This window comes from Rhinichthys klamathensis, unplaced genomic scaffold (assembly GCF_029890125.1).
Source record: "Rhinichthys klamathensis goyatoka isolate OS25496 unplaced genomic scaffold, OSU_Roscu_1.1 h1tg000309l_1, whole genome shotgun sequence".
NCBI lineage: Eukaryota > Metazoa > Chordata > Actinopteri > Cypriniformes > Leuciscidae > Rhinichthys > Rhinichthys klamathensis.
This window is the reverse complement of record NW_026606827.1, coordinates 1,711,970-1,733,770: the sequence shown is the minus strand read 5'-3', so window position 1 is coordinate 1,733,770 and position 21,801 is coordinate 1,711,970. Positions and strand designations below refer to the sequence as shown.

Genomic DNA, 21,801 nt, shown 5'->3' with positions numbered 1-21,801 from the left:
TTTTTTAATGTTTTTGGAAGAAATCTCTTACTCTTATGCTAACAGAGGCTTAAAAATACAGTAAAAACCGTAATAGTGTGAAATATAACTGGTTTTCTATTCTAATATATTTTATAATTTAGCTTTACCATTATAGGAATACAGTAAATCACATTTTAAAATATATTAAAATACAATAAAAAATCTATTCCAAGCGTTTGACCAGTAGTGTAAACATGTTGATGAAGAGGGTCCACCAGGTTAACCACTTAAATCAGCAAGGAATGAATCATATATAGTTTTTTTGTTGAGATTAGACTTCTTTTTAGAACACTATTTTTAGACGAAATGGTAAAGTATATTTTATTTAATATATTTTCTAATTATAATAACAAAAACAACAACAAAAAGAATACTTCATTATAGGGATGCACGATATAGGATTTTGGCCGATATTCGATATGCCGATATTTTCAAACTAATTTTGCCCGATGCCGATATATTTGTATTTTTTTTTAAGTGCAAAAAAGGCTTATTAAAGCTTCTATTAATGTTCTCAGTCAAGAGCAGTGAGTGATTTCCTCTGTGTTTTGTTGTTTTATTAACATTAACGGGATAGTTCTCCCAAAAATTTAAATTGTCATCATTTACTCTCTCAAGTTTCTTTCTTCTGTTGAAATTATAAAAGTTATTTGGAAGAATGTGGCTAACCAAACAGTTGCTGTACTCCAGTGACTTCCATAGTATATTTAAGCACAAGAAAGAAATGAATCCAGGTTTGAAACAACATTAGATAGACAGAATTTATATTTCTGGGTGCAGTATCTCTTTAAAGACAAGCGGCAGAATATTATTACTGTCTCTTTAAGAACTGCACGCGAGTAACGCGACGCGTCTAATATACACGCATTTGACAAGCAGATTTTCTCAGTTTGCTTTCACTTTAGACATAACCAACTTTGTTTATGTAAACCTTGTGTGTATTTGACAGTATCAGCGCAATAAGACTCGAAAGATTAGTCCAGTATGCAGGCGCTGTGACAGGCTTTTAGTTCCTGTGAGCGTCGGGTGTACGTGCGCGCTCAGAAAAGCGGATGTTAGAACAGCGCATCAGCACATGAATGACATGTTTACCTAGCAAGACTTTGACGCACATGTAAACAATGAACTTTTGTGAATTGCAGTGTCCCGTGAGTGTAACTCTACCTCTGCGTTTACATGTGATGTGAATGTACGTCGCGTTGTACAGTATGTTGAGATGAAGGCGCCAGAATTTAACTGATAGAATGCACGATACTATGATTTTTCTTCAAAAGCAGATCGTGGAGACATTTTAATCGTCCACGATCAAAAACCGTGAGACGCACACCCCTAGTTGGAAGTTTAAGTTGCTGGCGCTCATGCTTCGTTCACGGTCGTCACGTGCGCATAGGAAACACGCCACCCTATCGGCAAGACTCATCGGCAGAAATATTCATATCGGCCGATGCCGATGATGGTCATTTTAAGCTTTTATCGGCCGATACCGATGTTGTCCCGATATCATCGTGCATCCCTACTTCATTATTATTATTAATCTCACCCCTGGTTTCACAGAAAAGGCTTAAGCCTAGTCCCAGACTAAAATGCATCTTTGAGCTGTTTTTAATTGAAAGCAACTTGCAGTGATATATTTTAAAATATGTCAGTGCCAATGTTTTGTCTCAAAATGCAAACAAGTAATGTTTTTTTTTTTCTAAGGCATGTTTATAAAAACTACTGAAATGCCCTAATTGAACTAAGGCCTAATCCTGGCTTAATCTAAACCCTGTCTGTGAAACCAGGCCATAATTTTACTATTGGTATAACATTTTAAGAGATGTAGAACACGATTTCTTTAGACAAAATATAATATATATATATATATATATATTATATACAGTATATTATAATTGATATTATATTATATTATATTTTCTTAAGTAAATTGGACATAAAAATAATGATCAGCTTATCATGCAAGACTAAACAGCAATAAACCATCTAAAACTGACATAACAGACTAAAGTCTAAAATAGCAGCCTCAGTCTAGGCAATCACTATTCATGCATGTGAGAAATTCATATGAAACAGAATGTGAATGTTCTTTATCGGTTGCTGAAGATGAATCTATGAGATGACCATTGCGTAGATTCATCTCCAGTGATTGAGGAATGAGAGGCCCGTGTCTCTCATTTGCCACAGGATCTGATGACCTTTTGAGAACCGTGGGCTAATTATCTCTGAAAGCACACTTTTTCCATCCCAATTACGGGCTCATTTCTGGTTCAGGGCGGCAGCGGGCAGGGCCTAATTAAGTGAGTAATTGAATTGCATTTCTCTTTAATTAAATATTTCACACTCAGATAATCTCAGAAGATGAAAACCCCTGGCAATCTCTCCAGAGATGCACGTGAGAATGCAGGGGAGAACTGGGTGCCCTTCGACTGAGCCGAATAATCGAAGTCATAAACTGGAATGGGTAGGTTTAAGTTAGTCATAGCTGAACACACAATAGCCTGGTCTCTCAGGAACAGATTAAGTCTCATTTAAATAGCACCTTCACAAGAATTATTTTAAAATAGCCCACAGGCTTATAACTGTCAGCGTCTATAACATAAAGGCATAGGAAAATTTGAAGTATTTCTTTGTTTTGCAACACATACAGTACAGTGACGCCAAAAAGTTTTCGGACACTTATGTCATATTAAAATGTATGAATGTCACTGCACACAAAATGAAATATAATATACGTAGATATATATACACAGTATATATATACGTAGATATATATACAGTATATATATTTTTTTTTTAATTGAAAGATAATTCAAAAACATAAAAATATCAATTAAAATATATACACTACCGTTCAAAAGTTTGGGGTCGGTAAAATATTAATGTTTTTTTTAAAGAAGTCTTTCATGCTCACCAAAGCTGCATTTATTTGATCAAAATACAGTAAAAACAGTAATATTGTGAAATATTATTACAATTTACAATGATTAAAAAAATATTACTATTGTGACTCAGGATTTGATGAATAGAAAGTTCAAAAGAACAGCTTTAATTTCAAATATAAACCTTTTGTAACATTATACATGTCTTTACTTCACTTTGATCAATTTCATGCATCTTTGCTGAATAAAGCATTAATTTCTTTTGAAACCCCCCCAAATTTGTAATGAAACTTTTTAATTATTTCAAGTTTTATGAAACCGAATGCAATGGCAATGAAATTGCATGTGAAATTGTGACTTAAATGTACAAATACGTTTTGCATTACAGCGTGCTTTGGCTCTCACATCTTCATCCTGACCAGTAGAACTCACCCTTTTTTAATGATTATGATAATGGCCCCCAGTAGCAGTATCAGGACCACCAGCCCACCAGCACACACTCCTAGGATGAGCCCCATCTCCTCTGAGCGCTGAGTGACTTCAAGAGCACGCTGATGGTCTTTACAGGCGGCTAAAGAACACACACGTACATAACTTTTGAGGACACCAGCAATTATTTACATACATATAAACCAGCATGAATTAACATATTAACCAGCAAAGAAATCAAAAACAAATACATTCAAAGGAAATACATTCAAATGAGGCCTGAAGGAAAATAACAGTTTATACTGCACCAGATTAAGAACGATATAATTAGAATCACTTTCAGAGCGATTTTTTTCCAGCTGATGAAAGATACAAACACTGGCAGCCAATCAGAATCCACCCAACTTTAAACAGCTCGAGCATTTAAAGTGGCAGACGCCACATAACTGCAGTGAACTCTTCTAAAAAAAAAAAAAAAAAACACTGTTATCATGTGTTGGCTGGATGCTATAGTTGTCATTATCTTAATAGTTATCGTTCTTAGTGTGACTTAAGATAACAGGGCTAAAAAGTGGTCAGCTGACTCTAACAAGACAGTGACGGGGTGAAGACAGAAAAATTTGATGTGTCGAGCAAACGGATGGCACGCCATTGACATGAGTACAGCATTGACAAGAGTATTTAAACCAACTGTTACCAAGCTTGAAACCGTGTAAAACAGAAAAGCTGATTTTAGCTGGATTCTTCTGCAGGTTTAAACGGATATTAAAAGTGAAAAACAGAAAACAAGAGACCTATGGCCATCCACTGACAGATTGTCAATTTTGGCTTGCCTCGTGCACTCTTTCTGAGTAAATAGCCTCTACAATCTAGGCCCGAGTCAAAACCCAAAATGCAGTCATGAGCCATGGTGAAAGAAATGAAAGATCTCTGGCAATTCTGAGAGGTCCTTCTATCTCTCATCATGAGATGTTTCTCTACTGTACCACGCAGATTGCACGCCTCTTCTGTGGCGCCAACTGTACCCGGTCAGCTATTTATCCCAGGCACCTGTCTCCATTGACAGCGTGTGGGCAGGGGTCATTTCACAATTGGAGGCTCCTGGGGATAGCATGACTCTCTGTCACACCAGAAAATGAGACTGTGTGATCCAAGAGAGAGCAAAGAGAAAGTGTGCATATGCAGCGGAGCCCGAGGCAAATTGCCCTGACCTGGACACGCAGCAGCTGGGCTATTTATACTGTTTTCACACACTCATGCTTGTACGGGAATGTTTTATGTGCTGATGAGAATGTGTGAACATTAATGGAATTCATGTATATTCTGCTGTTTTTACAAAAACATCAAATTTAAGTACAATAGTTACAGGCTTTTCCAAATGAGGTTGTATGCCACATCCTAATCATAATGAAACATATACAAGATTATGATAAATGATATATGACAGAATTCAAAAATATACTTCCTAATCTTCCTTGGACCAAAAAAGCTTCATTGGCTAACAGAACTACTACGCTGAAATGATATACTACTGTTTAATACATGTTGTCTTAAGAATTTATTATTGTTAAAAAAAAACTAAAACTATTAAAAGCTTTCCTGTAATTGAAATAAAACTGAAATAAAATAAAAAATAAAGTGTTGTTATTGTTTAAAAAAAAAACCTATAAAAAACTTTTTGGTAAATATAAATATCACATGTAAATAAAATAAATTAGAAAAGTTGCCTAGGCAATTATAAGATTATGTTTATTGCAATTCAATTAAGTTGAAGAAGAAAAATTACTAAAACGAAAACTGAAATAAAAATAAATTAAAGCTAAATATAAATATTTAAAAAAAATAATACAAATGATAAAAGCTAATTATAAATATTAATAAACAATACAATAGTATTTAATTAATATTAAAATAACACTTGAAACCTATATAATTCGCATGATAATGTGGCATGCTGCAAACAGGCTAACCTGCTTATCAAAATGTCTTAGCAAAAGGCTAACAAGAAAATATTTTTGATTAATTCGAACAAAATATAGGCTTTTTGATGATAAAATATCTGATATTTTCTGTTTCTTTACTCTCATCTATGCCATAAAAAAATAACATTTTGGCTTCATGTCATATGGCAACAGTAGAAGGAATTATGCGAGACACATTAAGATGCAAAAGTATAATTTACAATCAAGTGGTCCATGAAATATATCAAGCAGACATTTTCCTCGAGGCAGACTTTCAGCTGTTACACTATTTATTTCATTGGCAGAGGAGAGCAGGTCTGTTGCCACATCAATTTACGACTAATGGCAAAAAAAGAAAGATAAACTCACAAGCAAACAACCTGTGACATAATCCAACCTCCCCTTCCTCTGCAAATGACAAGAAACTGAGTGTAATTTCCAACCACACTGAAGCTATTTGAACTAATAGCGGGTTGCTTGCCAATGGGGCCATGTCTCCTTAGTCTAATCACAGTGGGAGTCCTACTGTACGTCTTGTTGAAGAGGGACTAGAGATCTTCTCAGTGTTAGAAGCCTGGTGTTAGCGCTTCCTTAAGGTCTCAGTGGCCTGAAAGCTACAGGGCTCTATGAAAAAGAGAGTGAGCTGAGGCCTGAGGAAAAAGGTCTGCTTTAGGGCTCTCCATGCAAGGCCAAGGCTAAAAATAAATCATAAGCATGTGGAGGGATGTGGGGCAGAAAGAAACAGAATTTGCCATGGCGCTCTCTGCTCCCTCAAATGCCAAAGGCAGTTTCAAAACGTCCCCATCTTTCTGCGACAACGGTTCACTCAGTGTTGGGAAGAAATGCTTCTGAAAACTGAGGAGCTTTGTTTTTTGACTTTTTTTCTGTTGACTGGAGTTACAGAATGGCATTGGATTCAGTGGAAAACAAAAGGAGAAATTCTAAAGATCGTGCTGGTCGTTTTAATTACAATGAATCATTTGCTGAAAAGATCCAAATCAAAAGAAAGATTCACTCAACATTTTTAGTGAATAATGACTTCAATTTCAGTCTGTTCCTCCCACAATGCTATTGTATGACTTCAGAAGACTTGTTATACAACGTGTATGGCGTATAGCTGTATGGACTACTTCTATGATAACTTTATGGAGTTTTTGAAGCTTAAGAGCCTCAGTCTGCCTTCTTTTTAACAGCATGGAAAAAAAGTGACCAGCATAATTCCACTTAACGTTTCTTTTTTGAAAGTCATACAGGTTTGTAACGATATAAGAGATGACAGATGACAGATTTCTCAAAGTGCTTGGAAGGAGAAGAGTTTATTTAAAGAAGCATAATTCTAGACCATTCCTACCCTTTCAATCCAATGCAACTTTCTATGTGATAGACTTTATACATCATAAGACAACAGAGACTATACTTTCACAACCCCCCATGGAGACCCCCACATTACTCTAGACTTGAGAAGTCAGACTCCCACAGGAACCTTTTGAAAAGAGCCCAACCATGAATTATCTTAGAAGAAACTATCCTTTTTATAGAGTATAGTGCTTTTGGTGCATATCTTCACAGACACAGGCACAGATTTGTATCTACGGCACCAATACAGTGTGTGTCTGTATCAGACTGATAACAATATTAAATATACATATACTTCAGATGTCAGGAGTGAAGGGATCTGATCTATTCTAGATGTCTTACGTCTACAATTATAATGCTAATGCTCTAAAAACTGCTAAATAACAAAACTCTTTTCCAAAAATGGCGAGACAGTGTGAAATGTAAATATAACAATTAATGAAAAAATGCAGAGATCAATGATTTGCAAATACTTTTTGAACTACAATAGATAGATAATATTTTATAGAATTTTATCAATATTTTCTTTTTGACCACCCTGCCCCCCATTCATATATTTTTGTCTTGGGACAAGCAACAATATCTTAGCATATTAAGAAGCAAAATCTCATTAGATTACATTTTATTTTTGTCACTTTAAGCATAAACCTCTGCAAATTTAAACCAAATTTAAAAAGACAATGATATAGGATATTGTGTCAACATCATAACCCTACGATAACATGCAGGTACAATACTCCAAACATAAGATAAAATACAAATGCATAATCTGCACAGTTCATGCATAATCTTCACAATATCAGCTAAATCATGAGGTATTCTTAATGAGGTATTAAATATATTCATCACAGGAAATATAGATGGGAAAACATCCATTAAAGTTTGATGCAAACCTGATCAGATTTTTATCGCCATGCTGAGTTTCCTTTCAGAATATCAATTAAGCCCAACACAGGCATGAAATTTGTTTCAAGATTAATGTGAGCACCTGCTGAGCGCACCAAAAGTGGAAATTAGCACTTGGAGTTACAACGAAAGTCTATTGTTCTGTGAAGATTGCCAAGGGAATGGTAATTAAACTGTCACCTGTGCAAGGAAATTGGAGTCTTGGCAGCTTAGTTTTGTAAGACTATGCAATTCGGTTGCATTTTGAGCCCATCAGGGTGCTCATTTTCTTCTGGACCTTGATCGTTGATTCATAGGAAATTTATGTGGCCAATCAAAACCAACAGCCTCAAATTATGGATTTTGTTGACAAGTTGGATTCCTTCTTGTCATTGAGAGACCCCAATAAATGAATAAAACACAGTGAAACTGTTTATTGCCCTTCTGTTTGTTAGCGCACTGTTAATTTGTTTAATCGTTCTTTCCTGTTGGGAAACTCGAGAGAGCTCTATTCTGTTCATCAATATCTTGGCGTGTTAGCCCACATCCCAAATGTGTATCTGTCTGTGCCCACTGAGCAGATGGGACGACAAAACTGGCATAACATGTCCGCTTCCTCCAATTGGCTTCATGCTCAGAAGGCTAGTCGTCACCCTCAGTCACACAGTCTCAAAAAGAAAGCCAGGTCGATTTAAGCGGGAGGCTGTGCTCACTAACGTCGAACGCCGAAGACTACAATACCGCCCTGCTCGTACTGAACCCTGATGCCGTTCGATAGAGGGGAGTGCAGTTCTTTTTGTTGCCTTGACAGGAATCTATGCCTCCTGAAACTCTTCATCTTCCTCTGAGGGGCCTGTCAGATGTATTGTATTGACAGGCACAGGTGACTCCATCAGTGGTGTTTGATGTGAAGGTCTGTCTCCTGACCGGACAGGGACCCGAAAACCGATCTCTCTCTGCCTGCATGCTGCGGCGTGTCTTTGCCTAGACTGTCTGCCCCAGACAAATCTGCTTTGATACAGTCCACTCCCCTACAGCAAGCAACCAAAACAAACATGATGAAAGAGTGACCTGTTCTCCGTTAGTGCCCTTGTCTCCAGAAGAGAAAGGGGGCGGGGGATGAATAAAGGAAAAATCTGTGTGTGTCTAGACGTAAAATTTCACTGTAAACCAATACACATCCCAAAGCCGTACACTGTGCCCTTTAGGGAATTCACGGACGTTCGCAACTCAGGTTGGGTATCTGAGCGCTCGGGGGGAAAAAGTGCACATGTAAGATTAGCTAGTGAACCATTATGGAGTATTTCTCAGCTCTGAAAGGTTTGAGCAATGATCATAGAGCTGGACTACTGAGCTGGAAGAGGGAAACCACTTTGAAACCAATACCAAGCAACGTCCCTTTAGGCCAGGTAAGATCACTCAGTCACTACTTGAATGGGGAAATCCATATTGTTTTAGTTTTCTATGGATTGTGTTCTTACAGTGTACAGGACATTTTCCGTCAATTTGACAGATATGTCTTTAACACTAAAACACAACAAAATGCAATGTGTAATTCAAAATACAGGTAAAACACTTGAAAAATCACTACCGAAAATGCCTTCATACTAATACAGTACCCTTTTTTACAGACTTTTATACAGACTTACAGTATAGAATGCTGTTGTCACTTCTGTAAATAACCAAACTGTGTAAGTTTAAACCATTAAAAATGTTATTTTTCAGGCTAGTCCAGCTAAAGTGCATACACATTCTAGAGTAAACAATCATGTTACATTAAGACAGGACTTCCTTCAGTTGCTGCAGCGGCTCTATCAATAAGGCAACTGACTCGTTTAACTCTAAAGCAGGACTACATTTGCCATATTTAGCGTAACAATTTCTCCCATTCAAGTGCGCTCTTTTTGATGTCTCTGATGCTAAAAACAACACTGGTGCACCATCCGCCTGCAGCAAACTGTTAGTTCCAGTGGGATCTGGAAGTCAAATGCTGATGACATCTTAGAAAAACTGTGACCCTCAGGCATGTAACATTGTGAATAAGTGAATAGCAAATATAAGCTGAAAAATAACCTCCACTCGTGCAGTCAGAATAACAGCATAAGCCTACATCCAACCCACTACAATTTTTATGTTTTACTATTTGTGGCCACTCTATCATACTTTAACACTTTGCATTCTCTTCATTTTTTAAATAGGTATTGTAATTTGTTCCCACTAATGTGACTAATCTTTTCTACCGTTCTCTGATCCTTAGAATCAACTATGATCCTATTGCCAAATAGACAAAAATACATATTTAATTTGATTAGCCTTTTGCTTGACTACGTTATCAAAGAGCTAATGATGCGTAGCTAATATTACACAAACCATGTTCCCGTTCGCAATCTCAATCTGCCTTCTAAAGATCAGAAATGCTTTGAACAACTTAGAACGTCAGTGAGGAAAGGGATATAGTTCATCATAACAAGGTATTACAACATCATGTACACAATTCGCCCGATATATTGCAACAGAATTCATATCAACAGAAAAATACACAGCAATAACCTGGCTTCTCTTGAGACTCCCCTGCTTCGCAGCAGTTAATGATATGCTAAAGCCCGTCCGCACGTTGACGTGATTGGTTACAAGGTAGTTTGTGACGTAGAGAACTACTGCGGTTTCAAACAGCTTTTTTGAGACTGTCTTTGGTTCACTGCAGTTTTAAGGAGAAAAAAACTTAGCAATGGTGTTGACTTATGAATTTGCACATGGTTTGTCTTAAAGCATATTAAAAACACCACAAAGACGTAAACAAACAACATTAAAAGCTTGATTTTCACCACAGGACGTCTTTAAATCCCTTTATCATATTTACAACAACAACATATTATATAAAAAATAATACAAAATATACTTTCATAATTCTCAGTACGTTGATTTCGACCCTGCATACAGCAGGTAAATTCACCTCACACTGTCTTTCAAAAAACGATTTAGCACAAAACTGCACAGTACTTCTACAAAAAAAGTTCTGTAACATCAGCATTGAATAACTCACCTTTACGGGCGATGCGGATGCAGTTTATCCTTGTTTCCTGTGAGAAAAGAGAACAGAGATGCAGTGTCACGCTGTGGGAAACAGTCAAACGGCAGAAATAAGACTGCACGATACCTGATGAGATGTCAAATGGGCTCACACTGACTTTTGCTGATTCAACAACAGCATGAATGCCAGTAAAAGAGTACAAATACATTCAAAAACAGCACTGTGCCTCACTCACCCTATTCGTGTGTATTTTTTAGTGTGTGCTGATAAGATATAAGCCTTTAAATGTACAGAAAATGGCAGCAGAGGACAAAAGAGGCAGGGGGGAATGACTTCCAGCCAGGAGAGAATTATAAAGAGGAATTAATTTGTTAGAAAATCGCAGTTGATGACATACTGGTGTTATGAAAACGACCTTTGTCAAATAGCACTAATGAGATCCAAGCCCATAATCCAATTCCGGCCTGCCACCTCGACAAGAAGATGCATTATCAAATTAAGATTTACAGATGCTAATTCGGGCATTATGGAACAATTATGCAAATCTTCCCATCCGGAAAAGGAGTGAGAGGCCACTGCTTAAACTGCGGCTGAATTGCTTTTTTTAATTGAAAACCTATTTCAAACTGCCTTGGCTCCTAAAGCCCACCATAACCCTATATCATCTCGGAAAACATACAAAAGGGGAAGGAAGGGTGGTAGGAAGAGGGGAAAAAGTTAAAGACGGACTAGCATTGATGTTTCAAAAGAGGGAAGAGGGACACGCATGGATATTTTAGCAACCCCTTCCACTCCCACGCTTAAAAATGTCATGTAGGCCAATCCAGGCTTTACGAGAAACCCATCTTTATCTGCTCCAGCAGCCATCATTGGGATGCAAGTGTGCCATGGATCCCAATACACACTCTCCCATGAGAGCATATCAGAGGGATAAAGCAAACACTGCCTGTTTTCTCCAAGCACAGAGCCGGTCCTAGATGTCGCACCATAAGAACTCATAGCTCACCATGCGTGTGAGAAAAGACTGACCCCAAATGACAGCCGAGAGACAGCCAGTGGGCTTTGATCAGACAGACGCAGACACAACGCTTAAAGCTTCCCTGCTCTATTTAATCAAATTTGTGGGAACGGTCATGGCAGGCACTGCAAAAGGGGATCTGTCAGCAAACTCAAGCTAAGTAAATGAATTATGAGCACTATAAATATAACAGGCCCAGGGAGGCATGGGAAACGAACTTATTAGAAAGCTCCTACTTGGTTCCAGAAGTAGAAGAGGTATGAGAGAAAAATACAGGGGGGGAAAAAATATATAGTTATATATCCTGTTATATATAGTTTAAACTGTAAGGTGTAATATCACGGTAGTTGTAATGCCTATATGCTGCTTTATATAAAAACAATGTATTACAGTATGTACAGTAATAAATACGGAACACTGAAAAATACAGTAATGAGAAACACTGAAAGTAGGAAAAATAAAAAGTAGAATATAATGAAAATTAGGTTTAAAAATCCGTTGAATTGTCATGATAATAATGTTGAACGTATAGTATATTTGCATAAAGAGCTAAAATCACTTTACTTGTGTGTGTGCGCGCAAACACACACACACTATGTATTATAAATAAATAAATACTATAAAGTATTAATAATAAAATGTATATGCATAGTAAAACTATAAATAATCTTTATATTACTTAATGCGTTTTTCTATTTTGGGGTGAAATAAGACCACATTTTAGTCCGAAAAATCAGTTCATGCCATTCATTCTACACTGTATGAGTTTTAAATTAATAATATAATATAACAATAACAAATTATATACATACTATACAATTATAAATATGACCTAGGCATACTTGTACAGTATTTTAGTGAGAAACATCAGCATCAGTTCATGCCATTCATCCTGGTAAAACGGAGAGCAAAAGATGCCAATTAGAGGGAAAAAGTCTCATTGAAAGTGGCTGGTCAGTCCTATAGGGTTTCGTACCACAAAAAGAAAAGGAAAAAAGAAAAGGGTTTCTGTGTGTATGGGTGGAAGAGAGTGTTTGTTTGGCAGCTACAATCTTTGTGTTTTGCCTCTAAGGACTGTTAAGGAAGCGGATGACAAAAAAATAAAAAATAAAGGAAGAAAAAGACCCATTTTACATAAACAGCTGAGAATCAAACATCTATTAAGAGCATCTTTGTGTATATTTATCACTGAAAGCAATTACATGAAGCCCTGACAGCATTCACAGCTCTCTAATGACTAATTGTCAGAATAACGGCCAACAAAAAGGCAGCAGAGGACTTTCTTTCTTGTGCAGCTGCCAAAAGCTTTGAAAACCACTTTCAACCATAAAGTTGGCCAAGAAACAAAGCAAACTATATTAGCATTGATTATATGTAGTCAGATTAAAAAAACCCCACAAAAAAACAGAATGGTTCATATTGGTAACAGGGGAGTGCTAAATGCAAGTTAAGTCTCCTGAGCTACGTTCCCTTTAGCTTAGACTGTCAGCCTTTACGGCAGTTATTGCAGCATAAAATAGAGCTGAATAAAAATGAATATTTAGCTAAAGGTCGGTCAAGTAAATCAGCAGAGCCCAAAGGAGACTGAGCCGTGCGATCAGTTTCCAAGACGTACGGTTTGAAGTAGGGAGAAACCGAAGGGGAGGTGGAGTCACAATGGGTTGGCTGACAGGTGCATTTCAGTCTGTAAAGAGTGAGAAGCCCTGAGGGGTTCGGCGGGGAGGGAGTTTGTGTCTGTACTATAGGTCATCTAGAGGCATTTTCCTTCAAGGCTGCCAAAAAAACCCAACTGTGTAATAGTGTAGGTAAAGTCCGTCCAAGTTTTGCATCTCTGAATTGCTGTTCAGAAGAGTGGAATGAGCCAAGCTGGCTCATCCATTCCTCCAGGTGCTGAGCCAATGTGATAACCTTCTTCTAAATGTCACCCACATCTTTTTGAGCATGAGGTTTGTTAGCTGGTGTCAAATCTAAATGGACCATTCAAAATTATTTTTACTCCCACAACCTTGAAATGCTCTGAGGTTTAAAGTAATAGTTTAATAGTGCATAATTGAGTGCGGCAGGTAACTAATAACCATGAAACCATAAGGCAAAAGTCAGAGAAGTTTCCTGTCATGGTCAAGATGGAGGTTGACTTGTGCAGTTACTGTATAAATTACTTTAATCACAATCCATGCAGCAGTGTTGGGGAAAACTAACTAAACATAATGACACTACAAACCTTTTTCTATTTACAAAAGTGTGACAGAAGAAGTTGAAATATTTTTTTCTGATTCGCTTTAGTGAATTGATTGGTTTCGACTCAGTTCAGATTCAAAACAATGATTCACCAATTTATTCTTTGATCCGAAACAATGATTCACATATTTCCTGTACAGCAACAGAGAAAGTTTTGCTATACTGCAGTTATATTCTAGTTTTATTAGTAGTATTCATTGGGAACACTTAATGGTTCAAAATGAATTAAATGTGCCAGAATATAATTAATTAATTTGAATAATTAATTAGATCGAAACTGAAGAGAATAAGGATCAGAAGCACAGTGCATTGCAAAAGTATTCATACCCCTTCAGCATAAAGCTACAAAATATGGGTGGAAAATGAAGGGGCATGAAGACTTCCGCAAGGCACTGTATATTTACATTACAGTAGCACCACCGAACATGGACAGTAAACTATGTTTCCGTCCATTGGAAAAGTACTAATCTGATTTAATCAAAAGCTTTATTAAGCAAGATCTATATTTTGCTTCCGACAAATGCTTTTTTTTCCTATTTAGAAACTTATTTGGCACCTTTCCGGATACATTTTTGAACAGCCAGAGATTCCCATTCCCCCGGCTGTTTTCCAGGCTCTGTTTTGCTTGCGCCATCGAGCTCATTCTGTCTCCCAGTCCCAGCCATTTCTAACAACATAAACTGCCAGCTGATCTATTTCTGATCAGCTGCACCTGTGCCCAATTATCCCTGTGAAATGGTTTGTGCCAGCAAGACGATATTCCTTGTTGTTTATCTTCTTATCTAGGCATGGACGGGGAGCACAGGGGCTGTTTTTTCCCATTTGAATAAGGCCTGGACACCCAAAGCTTGGTGTGTGCTGATACTCTATTATTAATTTCATACTGGGACCGAGACACACTATCTTATGGGTTTGAACAGTTGGAGAAGGGAAGAAAAACAACATCCCGTAAGAGCGAGCAATGATATAATGTTTTTGTGCATCCAGCTAATTGCAGATTTACTAGCTGCAGGTGCTTCACACTATTTATTGTAGGTCCCTGTTTTGCACTTTATCTCCCGCTGTGCATACTGTACTGCAAACAATCTGTAGGAGTGTGTAAAAATAAAGTTTCAGATCAGGGTATAAAATTTCCCTCAAAAAAAGATTACATTTTTGTTCAAGATGCAGAAAAACAACAGTGTGTGTCTCAAAACGCTCCCTAGTTTAAAATTAAGGACACTGCCCAGAGAGTAGGACATTACTAGGGCTGTCCCATAATTTCCACTAAAATGCTCGTAGAATTATGCTGCGTTGCGTTCCATTTACCTCGGAGGAGGGATGTCGTAGCTGGGAATGACGTCACACTCGAGTGGACCGCGTTCCACTACACAGGTCAGAAAACTAAGATGGATGCATCCAGGGAAAACATTTGTTGTGCTTGCTCTTTCGGAATACAAACACGTAGTATTTTACACAGATAATGCTGAAGTATCATGTCCACAAATAGAGGTTGGATAGGACTGTGTGCTCCAGAGAGTTTATCGAGACACAGACAAACAGAAGTGCTAATAAACAATAGATCACAACTGTTTCACTATGGTTGATGTGCTGAACAGACTTCTTGGATTCTGAAGAGTTTCCTAAACGCAACTTAAGGGGGCGTTCCAAGAGGGGACTTCAGAGGACAAAACATTAATTATAATTTTTTTTTGCGAATATATGTATATTTTGTTCTTTTATTTTTTATTACATTTGCTCAACATCAAAATGCCATTGTATTCACATAATCTATTTTGCTTAATTAAAATATTATAAATTATTTATGTATTAGCTCTGTACAAGTTGCACAATGGTGGGTTATGTGGTGATGATATTTATAAATAAATACCATTTGATGTTTTAATTAGCAATCTTGTAATCATATCGAATCAAATAACTGAGTAATAAGTGACCCTTTTTGTAGAACAAGGCACTTGCTAGTACTCCAACTCGTATTTAGGATATACTGAGAACTAGGGATCGGAATGAGACACACAGCACTAGTTTCTGACACTCACGCCTCTGAAGTTGCTCATGGCCTGGAAGTAGATGAGGTAGTTCTTCCTGGGGTCCAGGGGGGTGTTCCAGTAGCCGTTATAGGTGTGGTTGTCCCCCACAGTAAATGGTGTGGCTTCAGGCAGGCTGCTCGGGGGCAGTTCGGCAGTGTAGTAGTGTGGAGCTCCACGGGCCTGAGCCTCACCGTGAGATGTAGGAATGGGAAAGCAGTCCTGAACACCCAGTTCTCTCTTCACCTTCCTACCAGCTTCCTCCTCCACGATCACTTGATACGTGCTGTGCATACATACACACAACAATGTTTTAATGAGAATACTATAGCAATAATAGAAATAATGCATTGCTAAAGGAATATTCCGGGTTCAATACAAGTTAAGCTCAATTGACAGCACCTGTGGCATAATGTTGATTACCACAAATAAATAATTTCTTTAAAAAAAATCTGGGTTTCAGTTTATAATTCATAAAAATATATTAAAATAGAACATACAAAACATTAAAATACCAGTGTTGAGAACTTGAGATACCATCATAGTTATTTTTGTATTTTCTGCTTTTATTTTAATTTTAGGTAAAGTTTTATTGATTTTGTTGTGGTTTTTTATCATAATTATCAGTTAATTAATTTCAGATTTCATTTGTTATTTTTAGTACATCAAGTTAATCTAATATATATAAATATATATATTAGATTAACTAATATGTATATTTTGTTCTTTTATTTTTTATTACATTTGATTAACATCAAAATGTCGTTATGCATTTACATCATCTATTTTGCTTAATTAAAATATTATAAATTATGTATTTATTAGCTCTGTGCAAGTTGCACAATGGTGGGTTATGTGGCGATGATATTTATAAATAAATTCCATTTGATGTTTTAATAAGCAATCTTGTAATCATATCAAATCAAATAACTGAGTAATAAGTGACCCTTTCTGTAGAACAAGGCACTTGCTAGTACTCCAACTCGTATTTAGGATATACTGAGAACCTCAATTGAAAATATATACAGTATATATATATAATTTAATGTCAGCTAAAGTTTATTTTATTTCAAGAAACAAAAGTTTTTTATGGTTTTAGTTTCAGTTCAATTATCCAGTTTCAATAGTATAGCCACAAGACGTAAACAATAGTGTTAACATTCTGTGCAAAGTTATAAACAATTTTGAATTACATTGCCTTGACAACATAATGCCTAAAATAGCCATACATTTAAGTGAATGTAAATTATTTCATAAAGGTTTTAAACACATTTCTGCTTTTATTGTAAATCTCAAAAAAAGGGCAATTTCCTTCAATTGTAAATGCCTCACCATAACCTAAAAACTTTTTTTTTTTGTGAGAAAACAAGGGATTGATAGAAATAATTGTCTGTGGTAATCGAAATTATGCCAGGCAAAATTATGTAGATTGATCTTAACTTGTATTCAGCCCAGAATATTCATTTAAAGGGTTAGGTTCGCCCCCCAAAAAATGACCCCATAATTTACTCACCCTCAAAGCCATCCTAGTAGGTGTACATGACTTTCAGCCAAAAACAATCAGTTAAAAAATGTCTTGGCTCATCCAAGCTTTATAATGGGAGTGAATAGTAACTGAGATTTTGAAGCCAAAAAAAGTGCATCCAAACACCGTACAGCTCCAGGGGGTTAATAAAGGCCTTCTGAAGCGAAGCGATGCATTTTGGTAAGAAAAATATCCATAATTATAACTTTATAAACTCTAATCACTAGCTTCCAGTAACGTCCGTCCACGCGTTACAGAGAGACTCAAGTTATCGTACGCTTAGATGAGAATAGACGCCTACCGCGGTCAAACAAACAGGGCTAGGCAACAAACTCAAGTTCCTCCGACATTTTACTTTACAAATTCTCTTTTTAGACTTCCAATTTGTGACCGGGTGTTTTGTTTTGCTCTATCCTCTGCGCTTCTGCGCTCGTCAATACGTCAGGTCAGATTTAACTCTTTCGCTGGACCTCGACTCGAGAAGCAAGTGATGCCATATGAATTACTTTTATGATGGATGGATTCGCTTTATTGGGCTTCAAAATCTCAGTTACTACTCACTCCCATTATAAAGCTTGGATGAGCCAGGATATTTTCTAATATAACTCAGATTGTGTTTGGCTGAAAGAAGAAAGTCATATACCAGTACACATAGGATGGCTTAAGGGTGAGTAAATTATGGGATAATTTCCATTTTTGGGTGAACTAACCCTTTAAGGCACATGATGTCATTCTCACCTGACCGGAGCTCCTCGGCCTTGTGCTGGACGCAGCAGGACTGTGATGGTGCTTTCTGTCTCACTCAGAGGGGACGGCATGTCTCCGTAATCGAATGTTGGTGCTTCAAAGCGAGACAGAAAACAAAAGAGACAGAATGATATGAGAATATCTTCCTAAAACTTTTTAACCAACTCTTCAGAAGTAAACTTGAGTTTTTCAGAGTGATGGGAAGAAAAAAGAAAAAAATCAAGAGCTCAACAGTCAAAAAGAAATAGTTCAGGATCCAAATCCATTGTGTACATAGACTGTCATTACAACGTGAGGCAAAGTGAAGTTTACGCTAATTATTAAAAGCCAACATAACCAGCTAAACGTTTTAATTAGACGAACCTCACAAACAACGCCTACATTGTTGTCTGATATAAGGCCGTCCTAATTCACGACGACAACAACCAACACTTCACATGAACTCCGCTTTCTCCTCCAAACCCATCCCTCTGCGTGTCTTGATCCCAGGGTGTAATTAAAAGCTGTGCATGTGGGACACATAAAGGGGAAACTCATTTAGACGGATTTGAGTCTGGACTGCATCCTTCCCCCGAGATGGTCTAGTTGAGCAATAACGTTTTCCTTAATATCAGCAGTCAATTAGAGCTGACGAACAAAGGCAAACAATCTGTGAAATCAATGATTATGATATTAAAAGCAGTGGGAAAACTGCAGCTACTTGAGGGGACTCAAAATAAAAACACATAAGCATAATATATAATGCTGATATACATACATATGAGAATACAACTGGTCATATATGTACTTTTGTCCAGACATACAAACTTCTAGCTATAGTACATCTAGTCTAACAGCCTCTATCAATATAACATCATCAAAGTGTCTATGCCGAAACACTTTCTCTGAGGTGTAATTTGCATAATGAAATGCACAGAAATAAGGGCGTAATGCATCCGTCTCTGGTCCCAGTCCCTGTTTGACTTCTAGAGTCCTGGAACTGAATGATCTGCTGTGGTATTTATAATTAAAAAGCTTCTATTCCTCTTCCAGATATATACCAATAATGCGGATAACATACAGTGAGGTACTGTATATTCCCATTACAAATTAAATTATCAGCATAACAATTAGTTTGAAAAAAATCTATTGAAAAAGGTATTTCTTAGCATCACTCAAACTGCATGAACTCCACAATTTGTGTAAAACCTGATGATCATATTATCAAGCTAAATAAATACGCATACAAAATGTTATTCTGAATCCCAAGTGGAGTCAGACTTTTGGACATCATCATCATCATCATCTTAATAATAAATAATTAAGTAAATACAATTGATGAACAAAACAATGCGCACACAATTGCTAAAATAAAAAAAACCCTCAAAATTTACTACAACAACAAAAATGTATCAAATTATTCATCCATTGGCAGATTTTGAACCTGATGCATAGTGAAACAACCCGACTGTTAATCGGCCAAGTAGACAGAGTTATCGGGCCAATGCCAATAATCTCAAAACACCCAAATATTGGCAGATTAATGTCCATCACCACACTAAATCCTCTTATTTGATATTGTGTTTCTCCTTCAACAAATCATGCCTCAGCACTGCCACCACAAAAACACAAGTTCTCCATCGTTACCATCACATAAAACGCTGGGCTTAACATACATCGCTTTGCATCAGTCCAGGTTTGAGAAATCCTGATTTAGCATCAGCTGAATCTGGTTGACAGCAACATATGGTGCTGTTTTGTAAGCCGGCTAGTTTTCGAATGGTGAGGATGACAGTGATGTCAGTTCTCTTTGAAGCGAGGGGAAACGTGTAATGTTCTTGAAGGGCCTGTTGGGTTCTGAGCATCTGCTGTGATTCAGTTTCACTATGACTTCCTCAGTTCCGCTCAGGAATACATAATGGCTCTTAAGCGGCGATATGGGCATACGCGCACAAACACGCTTCAGAGATCAATAGTGCACCTGAAGCGCAGGATGATGAACCGGAAACTCTGGAGTTTCGCATTTTTCCTTTTTTGCGAAACCAGCTTTTGCTTCACTTTGTTCCAGTCTATTCAACCGCTGCTATACATCTCCTGAAACATCTGAGGCATTTCAATCAACAGTTTGTAGATCTCATCTGGTACATCTGAGGGTGCATGGAAACACTCGCATGCACGCACACGTACATTTCACATCACTGCAGAAGTGTTCTGCTCCTGTAATGCTAAAAAAAAGCACCTTCTGCATTGTTACAATTTCAAATAAAAACTCCTTATAAACATTTTGATTTGTCATTCAAACATGAAATTGCAGCACCTGTTTTGAATCTGAAGTTATTTATTGCTTGTTCACAGCAGATGAACAGATGCAAAGGTCAGTGACAGTCCATCAGAGGAGAATGAAAGCAATTAAATTAACCACAGTTTCTTATCTATTTCTTACTAATGTGCATAACTGTGATGGATTCAACATATAAAGCTTTTTCTTTCATGTACCATAGCCTAGGCGAGTGAAATCACTTCATGAATGCCAACTAAAATCACTTTACAGATGTTAAAATACTTTCTTTCAGAGACCAAATTATAAAGATGAACACTTGAAGGGGATGAAACAATTTTCAGAGTAATTCTTCGATTTCAGCAGATGACGTTAACATGAAAAACAGTACATTTAATTGGATAAGACTCAATAAAATAAGTGTGCCTGAAGTATGTTTGGAAATTATAAGCACTGCCCCATAATAGTCGACCACATTTTAATTAGTCGGTTAGTCACAGAGGGAAAAAATCCACAGGAAGTGGCGAAGTCATGCAGTCCGTGACGGACAGATCGTAACACGGCTGGTCCATGTGGTAATTACCGTATGTCGGGCAGGAAATCCAAACGTTCGCCAAACATTCCTCGACCTAACTACGGCTTATCATTTGAAACATGCAAGTAGTAGTCTAATGTTTGCCACTTCACATGGCTGCTCACTCTAATGTTAACCTAGATAAATATGCACTATTATTGGCAGATATCCAAGTGTTCCCGGTGGCGCAATAATTTTTTCCTAATAACAGTGGAAAGAACTTAAAATACAAATTTTAGTAGATAAGAGTAACACAACATTTAAAACTGTACACTCACAATAACACCAAAACTTTGTGCTTTGGTAAAATAAAGAAAACAAACAGGGTCGCAGTCTGGAGTATGTCAAAAAAATTAACCGAAACCCAGCATATAGTCCTACTTGCTTCACAGACATGAGAAATACAGAATGTCTAGACATACTGAAATGTCTACTTTTCAATGAACCAATTCAAATGTATGAAATATTTCTCTCTATATAGGCACATCCACTATATTGTGGTGGAGATGCCGAGTCAGCATTGTCAACTACATCTTTGCAGCCGACGTAGACTCAGAAATCACTATTTATTAATAAGTTATTAAAATGTTCAGACAGTCTCCTTTGTTTTTTCCCCAACACATTCATAATCATTACTTTTGCTGGTGTGCTGCGGCAAGCTTTATGCGTGCGCTTGAGTGCTTAATTTATTTTTAAAGGCTCAATATTATGGTTTGGAATTTCTCTGCAATGTAGAACCAATGTTACATATATTATTCTTTCTCAGCCCTGAAAATCAAACCATTCCCCCTCCTCCCCATTAATATCATAAATCTTGCGATTAGTCGACTATTGGCTTAAATGAACGACTACTAGT

At 37.1% G+C, this 21,801-nt stretch overlaps 1 protein-coding gene across 14 annotated transcripts in view; it reads right to left on the bottom strand.

Annotated features, from left to right (window-relative positions):
• ptprub (protein tyrosine phosphatase receptor type Ub) overlaps positions 1-21,801 on the bottom strand; it is a 258,109-nt gene that overhangs the window by 42,970 nt on the left and 193,338 nt on the right. For all 14 annotated transcript variants that reach the window (XM_056270916.1, XM_056270909.1, XM_056270910.1 and 11 more), the window contains exons 11-14: positions 18,106-18,208; positions 15,855-16,128; positions 10,572-10,608; positions 3,330-3,468 (exon numbers count right to left, since the gene is read on the bottom strand). In XM_056270916.1, the coding sequence (XP_056126891.1) occupies positions 3,330-3,468; positions 10,572-10,608; positions 15,855-16,128; positions 18,106-18,208 (553 nt within the window). The remainder of the gene's footprint in view (positions 1-3,329; positions 3,469-10,571; positions 10,609-15,854; positions 16,129-18,105; positions 18,209-21,801) is intronic.